The sequence below is a fragment of the Chiloscyllium punctatum genome, chromosome 38 (assembly GCF_047496795.1).
Source record: "Chiloscyllium punctatum isolate Juve2018m chromosome 38, sChiPun1.3, whole genome shotgun sequence".
Classification (NCBI taxonomy): Eukaryota; Metazoa; Chordata; class Chondrichthyes; order Orectolobiformes; family Hemiscylliidae; genus Chiloscyllium; species Chiloscyllium punctatum.
Window position 1 is genome coordinate 51,293,224 of NC_092776.1, and position 22,306 is coordinate 51,315,529.

The following is a 22,306-nucleotide window of genomic DNA, read 5'->3' on the forward strand; positions in this document are numbered from 1 at the left end:
TTACATTGTATGGCGATGAAACATCTGAAAATAAATCTTCCAACTTAGCGAGCAAATCTACTTCCAGAACCTCAACCCAAGCTACAATTTATCTCAAATTTCACTATAGGGAAGAATCTCTGATCAACAAATACTAGAGATCCTTAGTGAGTCCAGTCTAAGGAGATGTTTGTGGAACCCAGTACCCCTTCAATTACCGCATAAATGTTACGCCAAAGGTGAGAAGTTGGAAGCCCTCGAAACAGTAGAAATTTAGGGTAACCTCTTGAACTGCACCAGGAAACAAATAATCCTGGTCATAATCCAAGTCAAAATCAGCTTTGTATACATTTATTATGGACAATTGTCTCTCAATTATCAAAATCAAATTAATGTAAATGCAACTTCAGAAAAATATAACTTTAATATTCAGATAATCAGACCTATGCTTATTTAGCCATCAGCATGCACTGTAAGGACACATTCTTGGGAATACAGTGAATTAAATAATTTATAAACCTTTGTAAGGCCACTCAATCCCATTGTAGTTAAATCTTCCTTTCAAACTGGGTGATGCACTCTTGTTGGTATTATAAGTGATAATTTTTAAACTGTACTACAAAAAATATTTGGTGCATGTCTCTATTTCCAAAACATTAGGTTCAGTCTGTTCCCATGTCATTTGGGCATCTTTACAATGAATATCCCTGAGTTGTCATTAGTCTGTTACTCATAGAATTTATTAATCTGATTATTCTAACATGATCAACATTTTGATTATTCTACAGTTATGAGAGGTAAAGATCACCTCAAAACAAATGCAACTTACTTGTTGCTCCCATTCTATTTTCACAAATAAATTTACTTTGATAAACTATAAGAATGCAAAATAGATATTTTATGGAACAGCACTGATAACAGAATAGAATTTTATAGCAGAGACCTAGCTGGCCAAAAGTTGTTTAAACTTCAGGTAAGCCTCCTCATACACTATCAAAAAAAACACACTAGCCATCCCGCATCATGTATTTACATTCTTAGCATTTAAATGTGAATTACCTCAATAATAGCAAGTTGTAGTGAATTCCAAATTTCGCAGGCTGAAGAAAATAACATTCTCTTTAATTTCTTATTGGATTTATGGGCTCTGCTGTTTTGGACCCTCCCATAAGGGAAATACAATGAGCTGTATCTTGCTTCTTTTGGCTAAGTGCAAATTGAGTTTTTTTGAGGGAGTCTCTCTGCAATGCCTGATAGGATTTCTTGCTGTACCTTACCCAATGCATCTCATTAGCTATTCACCTTGCCTCTATGGCATCCCTCACATCTGATTCTCACTCCAACTACCACATGGCATGCACTGAGTGATTCGCCATTCAGTGGATAACCGCTAAATACTTTGCAAAAATGCCAACTTTAAAAGGGCACTATGCCCCTGATAATGAGGGAGGTCATTTGAAATTGGAGAACTCAATGTTGAGTCCTCTGTGCTGTACAGTACCCGGGGGAGAGGGTGGGGGCACTTCTGGCCAGTATTCACTTTCTTTTAAGTTAATGCTGTTATCTGCCACATCACTGAAACAACATTGATAGTTTGGCCAGCATCACCTTTGACACGTAGGCACATTCACGTTTGCCTATGTGCAAAGAAGTGTCACTTCGTGTATTTTTCCCTTCAATAGCATGGCATGGCAAGCAAAACAAGGCACAATGTGACAAGCATAGAGGTAGATCTTTTTTTAAAAATTCATTCACAGGAGGAGGGCATTGTTGGCTAGGTCAGCATTTACTAACCATCCCTAATTGTCCATAGAGCAGTTAAGAATCAACCACATTGCTGTGGGTCTGGTGTCACATGTAGGCCAGACCAGGTAAGGATGGCAGTTTTTTTCCTGATGGGTTTTTCCAACAACTGACAGTGGTTTCATGGTCAGCATTAGGCTCCTAATTCCAGATTTTTATTGAATTCAAATTCTACCATTTCCCGTGGTGGGTCTCAAACTCAGGTCCTCAGAATATTGACTGGGTCTCTGGATTAACAGTCCAGTGATAATAACACTAGGTCACTGCCTTTTTGGAAAAGCAAACATGAAGAAAACATACAAGCATTCCTAAGATGCCGTTTGGTCCAATCCATGAGCTAGGACCTGTCATTGCACTCCAGGTGTCCCCTCCATAGCTTTTCAATGCTAGTTGCTTGTGTGCCTGCAATGCAAATATACGTTTCCTAAATGGCCTGTAAATAGTATTGGAGGGGTGTCAGACGGCTGTGAGGGGATGCCAATGTGCGCGGTAAGGTGTGTTCCACTGATGGCATTGGATCATGTCCTACAATGCTGTTGGGTGCTGAGGAACATGGATGGACTTCACGGCCAACTGTGAACTGAAGCCACCAAGTAGCTGCTCCAAATACTAAATCAGGATTTCTCAACATGTAGTTGTTTGGCATGCAGGAAGCTGAATGTTGATGAGGTGAGTTGAGCTGTTGATAAGGTGTCCAACAAACTTCAATACCCCTTATTTAGAAACACACTGATGTTGCTCAGCGAAAAATTAAAAGATACAACCGGTTGCTTCCAATGTCAAGATAGGCCTCACCAATCTGATGTTGTCACAAACCTCACCATGGCCCATGTTGCTCAGACCCTTTTAAGAATCCACATATATCTCCAACTTAGTAATTAAATACTACTGTTAATTCAACTCTGCCCCACTAGCTACCTGATGAAGGAGCAATGCTCCAAAAGCCTGTATTTTCAAATAGACCTGTTGGACTATAACTTGGTGTTGTGTGATTTTCAACTCTGTCCATCCAGTCCAAGACCGGTGCTAGTTGCTTGTGTGCCTGCAATGCAAACATATGCTTCCTAAATGGCCTGTAAATAATATTGGAGGGGTGTCATGATGGCTGTGAGGGGATGCCCATACAATGTCCATACAAGTCTCAACTTTCCTGATAAACTAGGAGGATACAAATAGTATTGTCCTTGTAGATCTCTTTTCATTTCTCCAGTGTTTCTACATCCTTTTTGAAATTTGGAAATCACTTACCTTCTCTATCATTTAATTCTGTGACTCCAGAAATTTATCTGAGGACTTTTATTTTAGTTTCCATGGCCTTGTTAACCTGTACTACTATTTCAAAAAGATTTGTGAATCTGTGTCCCAGATACCTTCAAATCACAACCTATTCACACTTGTACTTTGCTAGGAGTAGCTGTTTTCCTCATGAATGTTCCAACCTTATTTCTAAGCCACCATGCAGCATTTTTGTTAAAGGCCATTTGTAAGTCCATGTGAATGTCATCCACTGTAGTACCCTTTATCTACTGTTTTATTTGCTATGAGATAAGTGGTCTGAAATGTCACACAATATCCCCTCTCCAGTTTTGCTCACTCTCCATCCCCTCATCCCAACAACCTTCCTGTAAATGTACCCATGAAGGGAATAATCTTCAAAAAAGGAAGTTAGATCAAAGCCAGGGAAACGTAGACCAGTTAGCTCAAATCAGTTGTAGGAAAGAAAGTGAAAACTTTACTTATAGATGTAACAGAGAAAAAAAGGTCAGTCAGTCAGACTGAATTTTAAAAGGGGTAGTTTATACTTGAATCAATTTTTGAATTATTTGAAGATGCAGTCACACTCCTACCAGTATTAAAAGTCTCTCGCTAGAACTTCTAAAGAATCCTAGAAAAGGATTTGAAAAATATTCAGAAACTAGCCAACCTATTGAAGAATAACGACAGTAAGTTCAATTTATACAACAGCATTGACAGAAAAGAGTAATTCCAGGCACTTCACAGAAATATTATCAAACAGGTTTTGAGATACAGTAATGTAGAGATTTTAGGATACGTGACAAAAAAATGTTTTGAAGAGCATCTTAGGGGAAAAAAAGGAGAAAAGTAGATATACAGAGGTTTAGGAATGGAATTCAAAAGCTTAGAACCTAAGCAAACAAAGGGTCAGCAAGCAATGATCGAATACTTAAAATCAGGATGAGCAGGATGCCTAAAGTGGAGACACAGTGATATTTCAGAAGGTTGTAGGGAGAAAGGATGACAGAGATAGGAAAGCTGAGGCCATGCAAGGATTTGAAAGCAAGAATGAGAATTTTTAGATTAGATTAGATTAGATTATTTACAGTGTGGAAACAGGCCCTTCGGCCCAACAAGTCCACACCGCCCCGCCGAAGCGCAACCCACCCATGCCCCTACATCTACCCCTTGCCTAACACTACGGGCAATTTAGCATGGCCAATTCACCTGACCTGCACATCTTTGGACTGTGGGAGGAAACCAGAGCACCCAGAGGAAACCCACGCAGACACGGGGAGAACGTGCAAACTCCACATCAGTCAGTCACTTGAGGCGGGAATTGAACCCGGGTCTCTGGCGCTGTGAGGCAACAGTGCTATTATTTTAAAAAAAATAAAGTGTTGCAGGACCCTAAGGCCATAACATAGGTCAGTCAACATACAAGGAAACACCAGAATAGTGAGATTGCTGTATTACTGTTGAACAGTAATTGGTGCTCTGATTTTCCAGATTCCATTATAATACTTGTAAATTCTCATGAAATCCTCTGATTAAAACCTGTGGCAGATTTTAAACTAGGGGACTGTGTTATAGTGAATTTAGTACAGACATTTCCCCTTGCTCCTATCCAGCATAATTTTTGTGGAGTGGGCGACTTGATGTAAACCAAGCCCACCATTGCAGCTATCTTCCTAGCAGAAAATGTGGAAATAGCAGAAAAAGGCAAGTCCCCTGAATTGCCTGATCCCTCTCAAATACGGGAGAGTTAGTGTAATTAACATTCAATGTGATCCTGAATGTACACACACAAATACACATAGTTACCGATGATCATTGCATAACATCATAAATATATGGATCTGATCAGCAGACAATTCCCAACGAATGCTTCAAAACACTTACACAAAATATTGACTGGGGAAGGCAGCTCTTAACTCATGCTATTTCTAATAACAACTTGGATTATTCAGGTCCCCAGAAAACAATGCTTCATTTCCTTAAAATATAAAGAGCAGGTGGAGCACTGGTGTTGGTAACATAATTTTCTCAAGTGCAATTAGCACATATTAAAGACATGGAAAAGAAAAACTGCATCATGGAGTAAACTCTAACAAACTACAAAAATTCATAAAGTACAAAGAAGTAATGAAATTTTATAAACATTATGCAATTTCATTTGGCATGCCTTATCATATCAAATTTTGAATGATGGCTAAATATTAGACAAACGTTCAGAAATAATTTGGTTTCAAAACTTGAAAATTTCGTCTGTATTAACTGGCACTGCTGGGAAAAATATAAATTAAACCACACATTGATTATAGTCATTCGGTATCAGCAAGTTGAGAATTAGAATGCTTGCCTATGCTTTATTTAGAGTACTGAAAAATTAAATAAACTGGTTAAATCTATCGTAATGCAAACAGAATGAAAGCAGAAGAAATTTTAGCCATGTACATACCATGAGCGTCAAAGAAATCATCTAGAAAAAAAGCAGCATGCAGAGTTCAATTAGATGTTAATGAACTGACAGCAATGAGGTCATAAAAAGAACAAAGTATGCTACATTTTCCACACCTCCAACAGAGCACAGTAGTTGAAAAGTAAAAGGAAATATATAATCATGAAAAACTAAACAGTATGTGCTATCTCACAGAGGTGTTTGACTTGTAGTTTAAATCCAAAATTTTAATATTGCATCAAAACTCATGATTTATATGGAGATGCCTTCATATAAGCCTTTCAGTTCTAATGCAGCGTTTAAGCTTTGGATTTATATATAGGATTTAAGCTACGAAGTGAATCATTAATCTTCAATATGATCTTCCTCATTTTTTTGCTTTAATTTCCACACACAAAACAGATTCTCTTACCAAGACATTGTTTGACTAGAAATAACATTTTGTGCGGACATCCATTTTTCAAACCCCTTCTGCTCTTTTCCTGCATAGATGTTTCTACTGTTAATTTTCATAAATGCATTTGGTCCAACAGATGACAAAGAAAGGTGCTGAATAAATTAGCCAGCATATTTGTTGTTTCATCAAGTATGTTGCATGACCTTCACAATATCTGTGAAATATTGTAAATATAAGGTCGTTGGCATCTGAATCAAGACCCAGGCTGTCTTTGTAGATTGACACAAAGCAACACTAATGTCTTCATGCTGTATCTGGATGGTTACACACAGCATCCTCAATATTGACTGAGGTTTCAAATAAAGCCACAGTTTCAAATAACCTAAAGCTGAAGCAAAGGCATTAACTGATGCTCAGAGTGTGGAATCTTGTGTTCCTAGTGATAATAAATATGGAGTCAAGACGGACACTGAAGTAGACATGGTGTGGAGTAGCTCACCATGCAGACAAATCACCTGAGGGAGCTAATTCATGGGAAAGCTTGAAGTTACTGCCCAATAGGTTTGTAGTCAAGTAGGATGTAGGACGAACACAGCAAGCCAGGCAGCATCAGGAATTGGAGAAGTCGACATTTTGGGTATAATCCTTCTTCAGGAATGGAAGTGCGGGCAGGGGAGCTGCAGATAAAGATTTTGGGGTGGGGGAAGAGAATGGTTATGGGTAGGGACAGGGGCAGAGTGGTGAGTGATAAGTGAATACAGGTGGTGGGTACAACCTGGTTGGTCAATGGAAGGAATGAATCCAATTGGTAACTGGAATGAAGGCTCGGTTGGAGGGATGGAAGGAAGGAGGTGGGGCTGGAAATGGAGCTGGGGGATGGATGGGAAGGTTATTTGAAATGGGAGAACTCGCTTTTGAGTCCTCTGGGCTGCAAGCTGCCCAGATGGAAGATGAGATGTTGTTTCTCTAACTTGTGGTCTGATTCACTGTGGCAATGGAGGAGTCCAAGGGTGGACATGTCAGAGAGGGAGTGGGAAGGGAATTTAAATGGGCGGTGACTAGGAGAGCAGACTGGCCCTTATGGGTCCAGCTGAGATGTTTGGCAAAACATTGTCTGAGTTTATGTTTGGTCTTCCTGATGTAGAAAAGACCACTTTGGGAGCACAGCATACAGTTTATTTGGTTGGAGGACAGGCAGGTTAACCTCTGTTTCACCTGGAAGGACTGTTTGGGGCCGTATATTGAGTGAGGGAGGTGGTGTGCTGGCTGGTTTATGGCTTGCTAGGAATTTATATGAAGGGATCGTAAAGTGGTAGTAACCCACTGATGAGATTCGTGAAGCCTCAAGACAACTTTGCCCAATAGTAACACTTAAAGATCCTTCTTGTCTCCAATGAGGAAGCTTCATGTCAAACAAGATCAAGGTGGAATTAAACAATGGGAACACTACACTTTAATGTTTTTGAATTATAAATCTCTATAATTTGAAAGAGATGAGTTCATCATGCCATGGGCCGTTTGATTGTGTACTCGCAGCTACCTGAAACATGCAGATATTTGCTGCCTTGATGAAAGGATCAATATTAAAGCTAAAATTTATTTTTTGGTCTGGAATGGTGAATTTTTTAGGTTCAGTTTTGTTTTTTAGGAACAGAGTCGAAAGTTGCATCTAACACAGAAACATCTGGAATCACGGTTGAAGAACCAATGGCACTCTCTCAGTATTGATAATAAACTCAGAAGCATTTTTAGGACAGTTGTGCAGATCATATATGTTTCTAAAAGCCATGTTGAAAGGAAAATGCTAAAACCTCTCACAGTAGCCTGGTAAGTAATATCAGAGGCAACAAAATCTGCTGACAGGATAATAAAATCTCCATAGTTTGACGAATTGAAATGTACTTGAGCTAATCAAGACTAGAGTTGACAACAGGAATGATATAACTTGAAACCTTTTTAAAGCAAAGCAAAAATTACCTAGCACCTAGATTGACATACAATATAAATGAGGAATCACAGGGTGGGGGTTGGGGTGGGGGGGTGGGGGGGAGATAAATAAAGGGAAATGGAATATTCCCTCAAAAATCCTTCTCACAATTTCAAAACACCAAAAAGAAAAATTACAATTACTAATAAATGAACAGCATTTCTCCCACAGAGAAATTGGTGGAAGCTTAGAATTTAACCCAAAAAAGGAAACTTTCCGTTGTTAAATGCAAACGTAAAGTTGTCAAAGTATAACCAGGCCATAGAAAGATGACTAGTGGTGGTTTAATCTGAGGGTTACTATCCCTCAGGCAAGGTGAGATCTTGAGAAGGAGAGTTCTTCAGTGTAACCACGGCCAGCATAAAAATTGAATGCAAACTGTTGGTATCATTGTTCATCACAAACCATCTGTCTAGACAGTTGAGCTGACTGATCCCTTTTGTAAGATTTGTTTATCTGCAGTTACTATATTTTATGGTTTATGAAACATGAATAGCATGAGGAAGAATTGTAATTGAAGGCTTTGTGTACACTTCAGAAAATAATTTCATTAATTATCACCTGCTCATAACAGTGGATTCATAAAAGGAAGATAGAAGAAAAATGCTTTATGTGCAAATGAAAACTATCCAAATGAATGATAACTAATGTTAGTTCCACTTTGGTGAGTACTTAAACAAAGAATTCTGTCAATTGAAATTGAAGTAGATATCTACAATTGGAACCAATTATATTCATTCTGAATATTGTGTTATTGCTATTTTGTCCCTTCATTGAAGTACATGGGCACAATTCACACCTGCTGAGGGCTGGCAGATGAAGGTATAGAATAAGGTGCGAAAGCTTGGATGGAGAACTTGTTGCCTTTCAAATACACCCCTATCCCACCTCACCAGTTAAAAACAGGGTTAGAAGGGTTAAGAGCCACCTTTCTACTCAGGGACCAATTCATACTCTTAAGATCACTTGAGGGTCTCATAGTTCCATTGCTCATCAACTAGTGGTGGGTTAGGGACTGCACTAAATGCGTAAACCAATAGACCATCAGTCTATTGCGGGGGAAGCTTTCTGTCCCTCCTTGCCTCCCTCCATCCCAGGCATTCCATGTCTGACAAAGGAACGTTTAGTTGTGAAGACCTTCCTTAGTTGGAAAAACCCCTTGCTTTATAAACCTATTACCCTTTCTCCCCACTTAACTGAATGGAGCTAACAATCCTTTGACCCAAACTTTTTTGAGTTCTGAGATACCACTAACAATTCTTCTTCTGGGGTTGACTGTATTATAGGAGGTGGCCACTGCTCTGTGTGGTTAGCACTGCCGTCTCACAGAGCCTCGAACCTGAGTTTGATTCCACCCTCGGGTGATGGTCTGTGTGGAGTTTATACATTCTCTCTGTGTCTGTGCCAGTTTTTGCCGGGCATTCCACTTTCATTCCACAGTCCAAAGATGTTCAGGCTAGATTGGCTATGCTAAATTGCTCTGTAGTGTCCAGGGATGTGCATGGAATTAGCCATGGGAAATGCAGGGTCACAGGGAAAGGGTCTGAGTGGGATGCTCTTCAGAAGTTCAGTGTGGACTTGATGGGCCAAATGTCCTGCTTCCACATTGTATGGATACAATGATTCTATGATAGATGGTCCCATCATTGTGACAGTTAAATTCCTACCCTTGACTCTGTTCATGTTTTTCAGGATGTTTTCTGTTCAGCTCATACAATAATCTACTGCTAGAAGTGTTTCTTAGTTGAAACAGAGCAATTTGTAGCAAAAAGGAATGTGTATAAAACAAATGGACCTGAGTAAGAACTGAAGATTGAGTTTTTTTGAAAAGTTTTTTTGCAAGTTGATCAAAATGAGATCAAATAAAATGATTTCAGTGTTTAATAAAAGGATTAATAAATGTTCCAAAGTTTAATTCTAAATAATTGAATGCTTAAAATTAATAGCATCAAGTAGATCTTTAACTTATAAAGTCTCATTATTTCACCTATTTATAATTAAATTATCTCACCTTCAGGATCTTGGGCTGTTGTCAAGGTAACTATTTTGAATCCCATAGTCAACCATGTGAAGAGCCATGGCAAAGAAGTCATCTTCCTTCAATCTTCAACTTACATAAATCTGAAATAGAAAAAGCAAATCCTCAGTTAAAAACTATTCAATAGCCAGTGAAATTGACAACCATGTTTTGAATGCTCTTTTCCAATTTACTAAAAAGCAGATTCGAGTGCATTTATGATTCATACTCTATGGAGTAAAATAAGTAGAAAATTATAGTCTTCATTCCCATGATTGTCTACTATGACTATTCTGCAACCTCCAGTCCCCAATGGCACCAATACAAATTACACGTTGTAAGTGAAGCCACAGAAACGTAATTTTATGGATCCTCTTAAAACAATGACAACAGTTAAAATGTTGAAAATAAACAGGTCATTAATGGTGTTAAAAAATAAAATTAGCAAATCTAGGCTGCAATATATCAGGATTTTCACAACTATTAATGTGTATCTCCAGCATAGAGATATTGAAAATAATTATATCCAGCACTTTAGCCTTGTCATCAATGGATGGATTTCAATAACAGACCAAGTCTTCTACAAATCAAAAATCTGCAACCTTATGTACAGTGAGTAGTAATCGTACGCCATGTATTGAACAATTATATCTTTAGAAATATATGCCATCAGAAGCCATATGTATGGCAAAAACATTCTCCTTATTCTAAAAGCCAGTAAATACAAAATTCATAATATTAATTTCTGGCTGAAATCAGGATTCAGAATAATGGGGGTACATCAGGGCCCAACAATCAGATCCATTGTTCTAAGGTCAGGTCAGGTGCCCAGGCCAGTAGTCAAATTGGGGACATATTTTCTCTCTCTGTCCTTGAGTGAAAGGCCAAGCAGGATCTCTCCTTGTTTTCTCATCGAAAAGACAGCCCAATCGTAATGAGCTCTCATTCGTTGCACTGCTGTGCCAGCCTGGCCTCTGCACCCAAGTTGAGGAAGAGTCTTTGAATTTAACTGCTAAAATGATGGGTCTATCCACCAGTTACAGAGTTGTTGACAACCCCATTGCAGCCATTTCCAGGAGCCCTGAAGGGATTTAAATCCCATTCAAACTTGGTTTGAGAGTCAATTTTGTGATTGACTCTCTTGGATTCAGAAGAATGAATGCGATCAACCACAGAAGTTTGCAAAGTTAGGCTAGAATTTTTGCTAAGGACGTGAGAAACAGGACAAGTTTGAATGCTGGTCAGAAACCCATCTCAGCAATGGAGGTTGGAGTCTGAGTAAAGTCAAGATTTTCATGTGGGTGGGAGCTTAACTGGAGTAGAGATGGAATTCCTGTCTAATTAAGAGGGCAAGAGGACTCTCAAAGTCAAAGGGCCATTCAGAAGCCTTCCAGCTTCAGGTAAGCACCAAAATGCAGTTTAAGGCAAGTAACTGAGAGGGCACCTCAACAACAAGGTTCCTTCTCAGCCATTACAGAGCAAAAGGAACATGTTCAAGCCTTGTGCCATTTTCTTTTCCAATTGGTCGGGACTTTGGGAGTCTGTAGTTCCCTATTGCTTACTCCGTGACAATGCTTTGGCCAGTCAGTCATCCTGACAGCCAATCTGTACACTTTTCTCCTGTTGTGCAAATTGCTATAAATATTTGAAATGGGGCTTCCTTGCATTTGTCCTGATGGATGCCACCCTTAAAGCTTCAGCAATATGTGAGCAATAGGTCTCCACTTGCAGTAATATTCAAGTTATTTGTTACCAAACAACAGTTTATAATCAAATTTTACTTTTCAGAATGCTTTCAGAAAAGACTGAAGATCAATTGTGTTATGTGATGTGTCTTCTTTAATAAAAAAAATCAACACTGCAATCTTTGAGAAGGCATGAGAAGAAAATTGGATTGTTTAATACAATTTGTGTGCTGAAAACATTGAAATCCTATTAATATTGACGAGATTTATGTACTGATTCGTTATGAATATGTAATAAATGTTAGGCAAAGGATAAAGCTTAAGGTAGTATTTCTTTTTCAGTTTTACATCTGAATTTTAAGCAGAGGCTCTTAAAGCAATAAAGTACTAAAAAAATCTGAAAATGGAATTGTCAATTGAAATCAAATTAATTTCAGGTAATTTAGTAGTTTTGATTCAGATTATTGATCAGAAGGTAGTGAAGTAACAATAAAGTGTCCTTGTTTCTAGTGTACTTTTAAGTGGCGACATAAAGAACAAATGTTTGATCTTAGTTTACCCCAACTTTCAATAATGAAGAATTCTTAGACAAAGAAACAGCAAATCAACGATTTACATTTGTATAATGATTAATGCTGAAAGTGGACTGGATACCCCTTGTAAAAGAGTACCTAAACAAGGAAAGGAACACATGGTTGTAGATGAGTCAAATTAAGATGTGACAAAACCTCAGTCAATAATTAATTTATGAGATTGTCCTTAAAATGGTGAAAGTGATGAAGAAATCCAGAGGTGAGAGAGAAACAGAATTCCAGAGATTCAAACAAGAGATAAAAGAACAGCAGAGATAGGATGAGATATGGTAACAAAAAAACATTGGTACTGCAATTATTTTGGTAAATTTAAGGAATTGCCAAAGCTTGATCCCTATGAAAAAAATGACATGTTCCAGAACAAAATATACTGGGCTGAATCTGATAGAGTCATAGAGATGTACAACTAGGAAACAGATCTTTCGGTCCAACTCGTCCATGCCAACCAGATATCTTAACCTAATCTAGTTCCATTTGCTAGCACTTTGCCCATATCCCTCTAAATCCTTCTTATTCATATACCAATACAGATGCCTTTTAAATATTGCAATTGTACTAACCTCCACTACTTTCTCTGGCAGCTCATTCCAAACATGCACCACCCTCTGCATGAAAAGGCACCCTAAAGGAATGCTCTCTAGTTCTGGATTACCACAATCCAGGGAAAAAACCTTGTCTATTTATCCCATCCATGCCCCTCATGATTTTAGAAGTTTTTATAAAGGTCAGCACTCTAGGGAAAGCAGGCCCAGCCTATTCTGCTTCTCCTTCTGGCTCATATACTGCAACCCTGGCAACATCCTTGTAAATCTTTTCTGAACCCTTTCAAGTTTCATAACATCCTTCCAGCAGGAAGGAAACCAGAATTGCACACAATATTCCAAAAGTGGCCAAACTAATGTCCTTTACAGCTGCAACATGACCTCCAAACTCCTATACTCAATGCTCTGACCAATAAAGGAAAGCATACCAAACGCCTTCCTCCCTATTCTATCTATCTGTGACTCTGCTTTCAAGGAACTATGAACCAGCACTCCAAGGTCTCTTTGTTCAGCAACACTCCCAGGACCTTGTCATTACATGTATACATCCTGTTCTGATTTGCTTTCCCAAAATGCAGCACGTCACATTTATCTAAAGAAAATTCCCTCTGCCACTCCTTAGCCCATCGGTCTATCTGCACTCTGAGATAATCTTCTTCGCTGTCCACAACACCTCCAGTTTTGGTGTCATCTGCAAACTTACTAACTATACTACCCATATTCACATACAAATTATTTATATAAATGATGCAAAGCAGTGGACCCAGCACTGATCCTTTTGGCACACCACTGGTCAGAGGCCTCCAGGCTGAAAAGGAACCCTCAACCACCACCCTCTGTCTTCTACCTTTGAGCCAGTTCTGTATCCAAATGGCTAGTTCTCCCTGTATTCCATGAGATCTAACCTTGCTAACCAGTCTCCCATAGGGAACCTTGTCAAATGCCTCATTGAATTCCATATAGATCATGTCTACCGCTCTGCCCTCATCAATCCTCTTTGCTACTTCTTCAAAAAACTCAATCAAGTTTATGAGGCATGATTTCCCATGCCGAAAGCCATGTTGACTATAACTAATCAGTCCTTGCTTTTCCAAATACATGTAAATCTTGTCCCTCAGGATTCCCTCCAACAACTTGCCCACAACTGACATGAGGCTCACCGGTCCATAGTTCCTTGGCTTTTCCTTACCACCTTTCATAAACAGTGGCACCATGTCAGCTATCCTCCACCCTTACCTGTGACTATCGATGATACAAACATCTCAGCAAGGGGCCCAGCAATCACTTCCCTAGCTTCCCACCGAGTTCTAGGTTTAACCTGATCAGGTCCTGGTGATTTATCCACTTTTATGCATTTCAAGACATCCAGCACCTCCTCCTCTGTATTCTGGACATTTTTCAAGTTTTCACCATCTAGTTCCCCACATTCTATGTCTTCCATGTGCTTCTCCACAATAAACACTGATGCGAAATACTCATTTATTATTTCCCCCATCTTCTGCAGCTCCTTCTTGCTCATCTTTGAGGGGCCCTATTCTATCCCTAGTTACCCTTTTGTCTTTAATGTATTTACAAAAACCCTTTGGATTGTTCTGAACTCTATTTACTAAAGCTATCTCATGTCCCTTTTTTGCCCTCCTGATTTTCATCTTAAGTGTACTCATACTACCTTTATACTCTAAGGATTCACTCAATCTCTGCTGTCTATACTTGACCTATGCTTCTTTCTTTTCTTTAATGAAAACCTCAATTTCTGTAGTCATTTAGCATTCCTTCCACCTAACACCTTTTCCTTTCACCCTAACAGGAATACACAGTCTCTTGACTCTTGTTATCTCATTTTTGAAGGCTTCCCATTTTCCAGCCATCCCTTTACCTGCGAACATCTGCCCCCAGTCAGCTAATGGAATTTCTTGTCTAATACCGTCAAAATTGGCCTTCCTTCAGTTTAGAACTTCAACTTTTAGATTCGGTCTATTCTCTTCCATCACTATTTTAAATCTAATAGAATTATGGTCGCTGGCCCCAAAATGCTCCCTCATTGCCACATCAGTCACCCACCCTGCCTTATTTCCCAAGAATCGGTCAAGTTTTGCATCTTCTCTAGTAGGTACATCCACATACTGAAGCAGAAAATTTTCTTGTACACACTTAAACTCTTATCCATCTAAACCTTTATGTTTTTAAAAATTATTTATTCATTTGTGGGATGTAAGCATCACTGGCTAGTCAGCGTTTATTAGCCTTCCCTAGTTGCCCTTGAGAAGGTGGTGGTGAGCTGTCTTCTTGAACTACTGCAATCCATCTGCTATGGGTTGACCCACAATGCCATTCGGGAGGTAATGCCAGGACTTTCACCCAGCAACAGTGAAGGACTGGTAATATGTTTCCAAGTCAGGATTGTGAGTGTCTTGGAGGGAACCTGAAGGTGGTGGTGTTCCCATGCCTCTGCTGCCCTTGTCCTTCTTGATGGAAGTGGTTGTGAGTTTAGAAAGTGATGTCAAAAGATCTGTGGTGAATTTCTGCAGTGCATGTTGGAGACAGTAAATGTTGCTGCTGCTGAGTGTCAGTGGTGGGAGTGAATGCTTGTGGATCTAGTGCCAATCAAGTGGGTTGTTTTGTCTTGGATGGTGTTAAGCTTTTTGGAGTGTTGTTGAGGCTGCCCTAATCCAGAGAATTGGGGAGTATTCCATCATACTCCTGACTTGTGCCTTGCAAATGGTGAATAGGCTTTGGGGAGCAAGGAGGCAAGTTAATTGCTGCAGTATTCTTAGCCTCTGACCTGCTGTTGTAGTCATTGTATTTATATGGTGAGTCCACTCAAGTTTCTGGTCAATGATAATCCCAAAGATGTTGATAGTAGGGCATTCATAAATGGTAATACCATTGAATGCTAAGGGGCAGTAGGTTAGATCGTCTCTTATTGGTGATGGTCATAGCCTGGCATTTGTGCAGCATGAATGTTATTTGCCACTTGTCAGCCCAAGCCTGGATATTGTAGAGATCTTGTTGCATTTGGACACGGGCTGCTTCAGTGATCCTGAGAAGTTGCGAATAGTGCTGAAAATCATGCAATCATTGGTGAACATCCCCACTTTTGACCTTAATGTTGGAGGGAAGGTCATTCATGAAGCAGCTAAAGATGGTTTGGCTTATGACACTACCCTGAGGAACTCTTGCAGAGATGCCCTGGAGCAGAGTTGACTGACCTCCAACAACCATGACCATCTTCCTATGACTAACCACCTGAGAGTTTGCTGCCCGACACCCATTGATTCCAGTTTTGCCAGGGCTCCTAAATGCCACACTTGGTCAAATGCAGCCTTGATGTCAAGGGCTGTTACTCACCTCTGAATTCAGCTCTTTTGTCCATATTTGAACCAAGGCTGTAACAAGGTCAGGTGCTGAGGGGTTCTGGCCGAACCCAAACTGAGAATTACTGAGCAGGTGATTGCTGAGCAGGTGCTGCTTGATAACACTGCTGGTGACATCTTCCATCGCTTTACTGATGATCAAGGGTAAGTTGGTGGGTGGTAATCGGCTGGATTGGATTTCTCTTGATTTTTTAAAAAAATGCACAGTATATATTTGGGCAATTTTCCACATTGTCAGGTAGATGCTAGTGTTGTATCTGAATGGGAATAGCTTGGCTGGGGACTGGCAAGTTCTGGAGCACAAGTCTTCAGTGTTATTGCTGGAATATTGTCAGGGCCTGTAGCCTTTGTCTCCAGTGTCCATATCCAGTATTTCTAATTGTGTCTTAATATCATGTCAAGTGAATCGAATTGGTTGAAGACTGATATCTGTAATGCAGGGAACCACTTGAGGAGGCCGAGATGGATCATCCACTCAACACTTCTGGCTAAAGCTTGTTGCAAAAGCTTCAGCTTTATCTTTTGCACTGATGTGCTGGGCTCTTCCATCATTGAGGATGGGGATATTTGGGAGCCTCCTCCTCCAGTGGGTTATTTATATGTCCATCATTATTCATGACTGAATGTAGTGGAACCGTAGGGATTAGATCTGATCTGTTGGTTGGCAGGCCATTGAGTTACATTGAGTTTTTTTGGAGGTTTCTTGCTGACAGGCCTAACAAGTTCTCTCACCAAATCTTACCAACCCCAACTTATTAACTACCTACTCTGCCCCTTGGTGTCTCTCCTGTCCAACTTTTACCCCACTTTATCAAACACTTTATGAACCCTACAACAATTCACCACACAGTGAATATCCCAGAATAACACTGACATCTCTGATTCCCATGACATCTTTAAATGCCCATTGTAACATAATGAGCACTGTCAGTTTGGAACAGTTCTGCATGGTTCCTGATACTTACCCCAGATATGGCAGACAGAATGCAATCAGTGCCCTGCTTTGTAAGCAGGTACTGAACTTGTCCAAGGCCTGCTCTCATCTATGACAACCTTCCTGAGTTTGTGGCTGTGCAAAATGGCAAGGCAAGACTGAAGCAATATGAGCCCTGTATCTCTGTCTTAAGTACAAAAAGGTAAGGCAATGTAGACACAAAGCAGGAATGCTGTGAGCATCCAGGTAAACGCTGAGTGAGTGAGCGACAATACAGCAAATAAACAGCCCAAATGTGGCCTGTTAAAGTTCTTGAACTGGTCACATATTCCTGAGCATAGTGTCCTTCCTGCAGGATTAAAATGATGTCTGCCAGTGCAGCCCAAGGTGTAACACTGAAGTACAGAAGCAACCAGTAAATGAACTGAAGATGCATCAAGAGGGTTCTTAAAGGTTGGCGCATATTGGATGTCAATGTCCATAGGTGAGGTGCATGTGGCCAGTGCCCATGGAGTGTGAACTGAGATGTTGTTGCCTGGTTTCCAACACAGAAGTTGTTCAAAGCAACAGGCAAGAAGAATCTTCAATGTTCTTATTCTGGTTTCTTTCTCAAGCTTTTTCCTAATGTCTACTGTATGTAGTGAGCTTGGGAATGTGAATATTATTGAAGTGAGCTTACGCATTCACAAGGTGCTTAGAAAGCAATATTGACTAACAATTGACATTGCACTGATGCCGAGTGAGACCCTCACTCAGTCATTTGTGAAAAACATAAAAGGTGAAGCAAGATGATCTTGAAGTTGAGTTGGGTCACGCCACACTTGTTGCCTGATTCAGCCCACATATCTTCCCAGGGCCCACGTCATGTGTAGCCCAATAAAATTTCCCCGATTGTTTTAAAATTTTTGCTTTCAAAAACAAACATCCTAAAACATAGAAGCTTTTCTTTCACAAATTTATTGTGGACAGTTAGGTTTGTCTAGCATATTTGCACATGTAAGCCTGTGCATTCCAACAAAACTGTGGCAGGGGACTGAAAACATCAGGAGTTTTCAAAATCAGTCACCTTTGAAACTGTGCACAGGTTTTCTGATCTTATTGCTCTCACACACAAACTTCTAATCTAGTGCAGATGAGCTCTTCAGGGCAAAGCCTGTGAATTTCCTAAATTTCCACCATTTCAAAGGGATGCTCAAGGATAACTATTTTATCCTCTTTCTTTAAAAAAAAGGATCTGCAAGACTCCTTGGGACATTTCACAAATGTTAAAGGTGGTACGTAATCATCAGTAGCTATTGCTGTTGTCCAACAATCAGACAGACTCTCTTATAGTTTATCATTCACTTGCTTTGGTTCTGTTCAATTGAAATTCATGCTGCATGTTTTCATTGCTCACCACTCAGAAGATTCCATGAAAGAAAAAGAAGAAAAGTGCATGAGGGACATTCAACAGCACTGGACAAAGACTGGCCCATCTATATTAGTGCTGTAAAAAGGGACAGACTATCAAAGATTTCATCAGGACAGACACAAAAGTACCAAATTTCAAAGGGATCAATTGGTCAAGGCCTTGCCATAGAGAATGCGCAAAAGAATTGTTGTCTCTCATGCTTCTGTTTAATTCAAAAAGATACACTGGCTGAGCTTATCAACTTTGCTGCTGCAACAACGATCTTCCTATTAGAAGATCAGAGCCTATGTTCTCAGTATCGCAAATGTGAGAAAGTTGAGAACAGTCAGTACATTGCCTACTGTGGTCAAAGGGTCATGTGATTTGATACAATTCGCATGTCACATGGTCTCCATTGCTGACATTGCATTAGCACTAGCTTTTATATAGGCATTGTGGACGAAGAAACATTATAATGACAGAGGTGATTGTCTTTTACAAAACTTCAGTGTGACAGACACACAGTTCAATGTTTGTTCTAATTTCACTTTTCCATGCATGAATCACCACATGAGGCTTTTAAGAACATCATGCATCTTAAAAGCAACAGTGGCCTTTTATCATCCAACTGGACTAAATTCCATATTGTCGTATGACCATGCACTCATGCAGCTTGGAAGAAACTTGGAAAGACAAGTGTCATCCCCAATCTTTACTACAATGGTTCTTCATGCGGTTCTGTAAAGACATCTGGATGATCCTGCCAAGTACATTATTTTATGTATGAAATAGGTGATATGTTCATTATCATTTAACTCAATGTCTTCCTCTTGTTTCTTATTGAGCAGAAAAACTAAATTGACTATTCCATAGTAGAGATCAGAATTTAACAATAACAGTTTTCTTCTCTTCAAAGATGCTGCCCGATCTGCTGAGTGCACAAGCACTTCTAATTTTTCTTTCAGATCTGCAGTACTTCACTTTTACTCAAGTGCCTTCTTGCCTATTTCACCAGTTTGCCACGTTACATGAGTATGGGAGAGATTGATGGTATCTGATGACTGTATCCCTTTGGTTCAACGTTATGCTTCCAAGAATAGACTGTTTCTAGACTGTCAACATTTATGTGGCACCACCCCATGAGCTCAACACAACTTTTAAAAAAAGGTCTCCATGACTGACATCATCTCTTATATTCCCTCAAATGATATCATTGAAGCAGCCTAACAAAACACCAGAGGGCAGATATGAAATGAATCCCAGGCAGCTACAAAAATCGTTGCTGAATACCATTGCTAGATTGAAGTGTATCACATTACAATCCCATCAAGATCTTCAAGATGATTAGCTATGATTCACTCTACAAATCTGCAATAAAGAAAAAAAAATGCTACATGCCGGAAAAGGTCAATAATGAAGATTAGTAGCAGACATTGCATTTCCTATGCTATGAACTGAAGGAGCTACTCTAAGTCAATGGCCTGGATCTTACTGTTGTAATAATTGCGTAATTGCAAACATTTTCTGTCGTCATTAGCTCACTGAAAGCCAATATCACCTTCTGAAATCTGCACATGGAAAGAATGACAAGGACATCCAGGAGCAGAATTTTACTTTGCCCCATGTTTTTGGTCATAATGCCATAAATACGAAACCCAACACCCAGCCCAGCTCTCGACCCCAGCAAAATTTTAAGCCTTGGACAGCCAGTGAACCTACTGTCAACCCAGTTAATTGAGGCCCTTAATTGGCCATCTAATGGCCATTTAGCAGCTCTGCCAACAGAGGACAAGAGTTGGAAGCAAAATGTAAAGTTCACTGTAGTTGTTGTACCAATGTCAGCCAGCTGCACCTCATAGAATATGAATTCTTTGATTGGAGCTGTTAATGTGGCCTATGCAGGGAGCCAGAGCTGATGGTTAAGAACAGGACACTCTGGTACCTGACACTGTGGGAGGCAGTAATATAACCACGGACAGTTCACATATAAAGAAGGAGTGACTTGGTGGTAGGATAGTGGAGGGGTTACTTCACCCACTAGGTCTCAAGCTAATTGGGAAGCCCCTAGGCAAGGGCAAAGCCCACCTCTTAGTTCCAGCCAATACACCCCATCCTCACCAGGCATTTCCGGGGTGAACTTGCAAAAGAAGTTTTGCTCTCTTCAAGGTCCAGTGAAAATCAGGAATTGAATTCTGTAGCCATTACTCCTTATTATGCTAATAGAACTAGAGAATTGCCAGCTATTCTATTGGTCAGCAGTTCTGATGTGAAACCTACCCACAGACACTGCGATCAGCATTTCTATGATTTCTCCCTGGGATGTGATAGGGAAACATTCTCCAGTTCCAAGAATCAGTAGATTTTTGGCATTCCTTGTGGTTCTTCGACACCCAGTTCTCATTTACTGGGACCATCTGTCGATCAACACAAGATTATGATGTACCCTGAAATGTCAGTCTGTGCTTGCAAGGTGGCCTGCAAGTTGATCGGAGAGATGTCATGATGGTCATGAGGGTCATAAGGGTTTGGCAAATGCTGGATGCCAATGTCCATGGATGACAGGTTTATGCAGTCAGTCCCCGTGAGTTATGCCTCATGATAATGTTTCATGCTGAGACATATGGAGGCTCCTCGCAGCCAACAGCAAGTTGAAGTTGCCAGGTAACTACTCTGACCTCCATGACAAGAATTATTAATGGCAAACTCATTCATTGCATTTGGTAAGGTAGGAAGCTGATTGTTAATGAAGCAACGTCTGCCATTAATAACAGTGTCTCAAAGCAGTTCACATGAATGGTTAGGAAACAAAATTAGACATAAGGAGGCAAAAGCCATATTCCTCCTTAATCGGCATTCCACCACTCCATAATGAGAAACCTATATCACCACGCACCATAAAAAAATGCAACAATTCGGTTCTGACACTGAGATAGACCTCACTGGACTTCTCACCTGATTCTGACACAAATACTGCCATTGTCCATGGCATTGTGAGCCCTATAAGAGTCTACTCTAATGCCAGTGGTGTTACTTTAGAATTACTTGACTGATAATCCTTGTTGAATATGATGGAACTGTTTTCAAACAGTGTAATTGTATTTCGTAATGCAAACAAGGACAGGACTTATACATTAAGGTAGGGCCCAGGATAGAGTTGTAGAACAGAGACCTAGGGCTTCAGGTATCTAATTATTTGAAATTTGCATCACAGGTATACAGGGTAAGAAGGCATTTAGCATGCTTGCCTTCATTGTTCGGACTATTGAGTATAGGAGTTGGAATGTCATGTTGAGGTTGTACAGGATGTTGGTTAGGCCCCTCCTGGAGTACTGGGAAGGATATTATTAAACTGGAGAGGGTTCAGAATAGATTTATCAGGATGTTGTCAGGAATGGTGTGTTTGTGTTATGAAACGAGACAGTAAAGGCTGGGACTTCTTTCACTGAAGCATTGGAGGGTGAGGGTGACTTTACTGAGGTTTTTTAAATCATGAGGGGCATAGATAAGATGAATGTCAAGGGTCTTTTTCCTCAGGTGGGGGAGTTCAAGACTGGGGACATACATTTAAGGTGAGAGCAGAAAGCTATACAGAGGACACGACAGGCAACTTTTTATAGAGAGGGTGATTGCGTTTATTCTGAACTGCCAAAGCAAGTGGTGTATGCAGGAACAGTTAGAACATTCAAAAGACATTTGGATAAATTCATGAATAGGAAAGGTTTGAAGGGATATGGACAAAACACAGGCAGGTGGCACTAGTTTAGTTTGAGAACATGGTCAGCATGGACTCGTTGGACTGAAGGGTCTGTTTCCATGCTGTTTGACTCTATGACTTTAAAGACTACAGAAGACCTAAATAGTCTTACTGCCATGAAAAGTTAATGTAAACTGTGCAATGTTAAATTCTT

At 39.9% G+C, this 22,306-nt stretch overlaps 1 protein-coding gene across 1 annotated transcript in view; it reads right to left on the minus strand.

Annotated features, from left to right (window-relative positions):
• The window catches only part of pcdh15b (protocadherin-related 15b), a 1,519,471-nt gene that overhangs the window by 739,592 nt on the left and 757,573 nt on the right, over positions 1-22,306 (minus strand). The window contains exons 6-7 of the mRNA XM_072557866.1: positions 9,875-9,984; positions 5,480-5,500 (exon numbers count right to left, since the gene is read on the minus strand). Coding sequence (XP_072413967.1) covers positions 5,480-5,500; positions 9,875-9,956 — 103 coding nt within the window. The 5' untranslated portion in view covers positions 9,957-9,984. The remainder of the gene's footprint in view (positions 1-5,479; positions 5,501-9,874; positions 9,985-22,306) is intronic.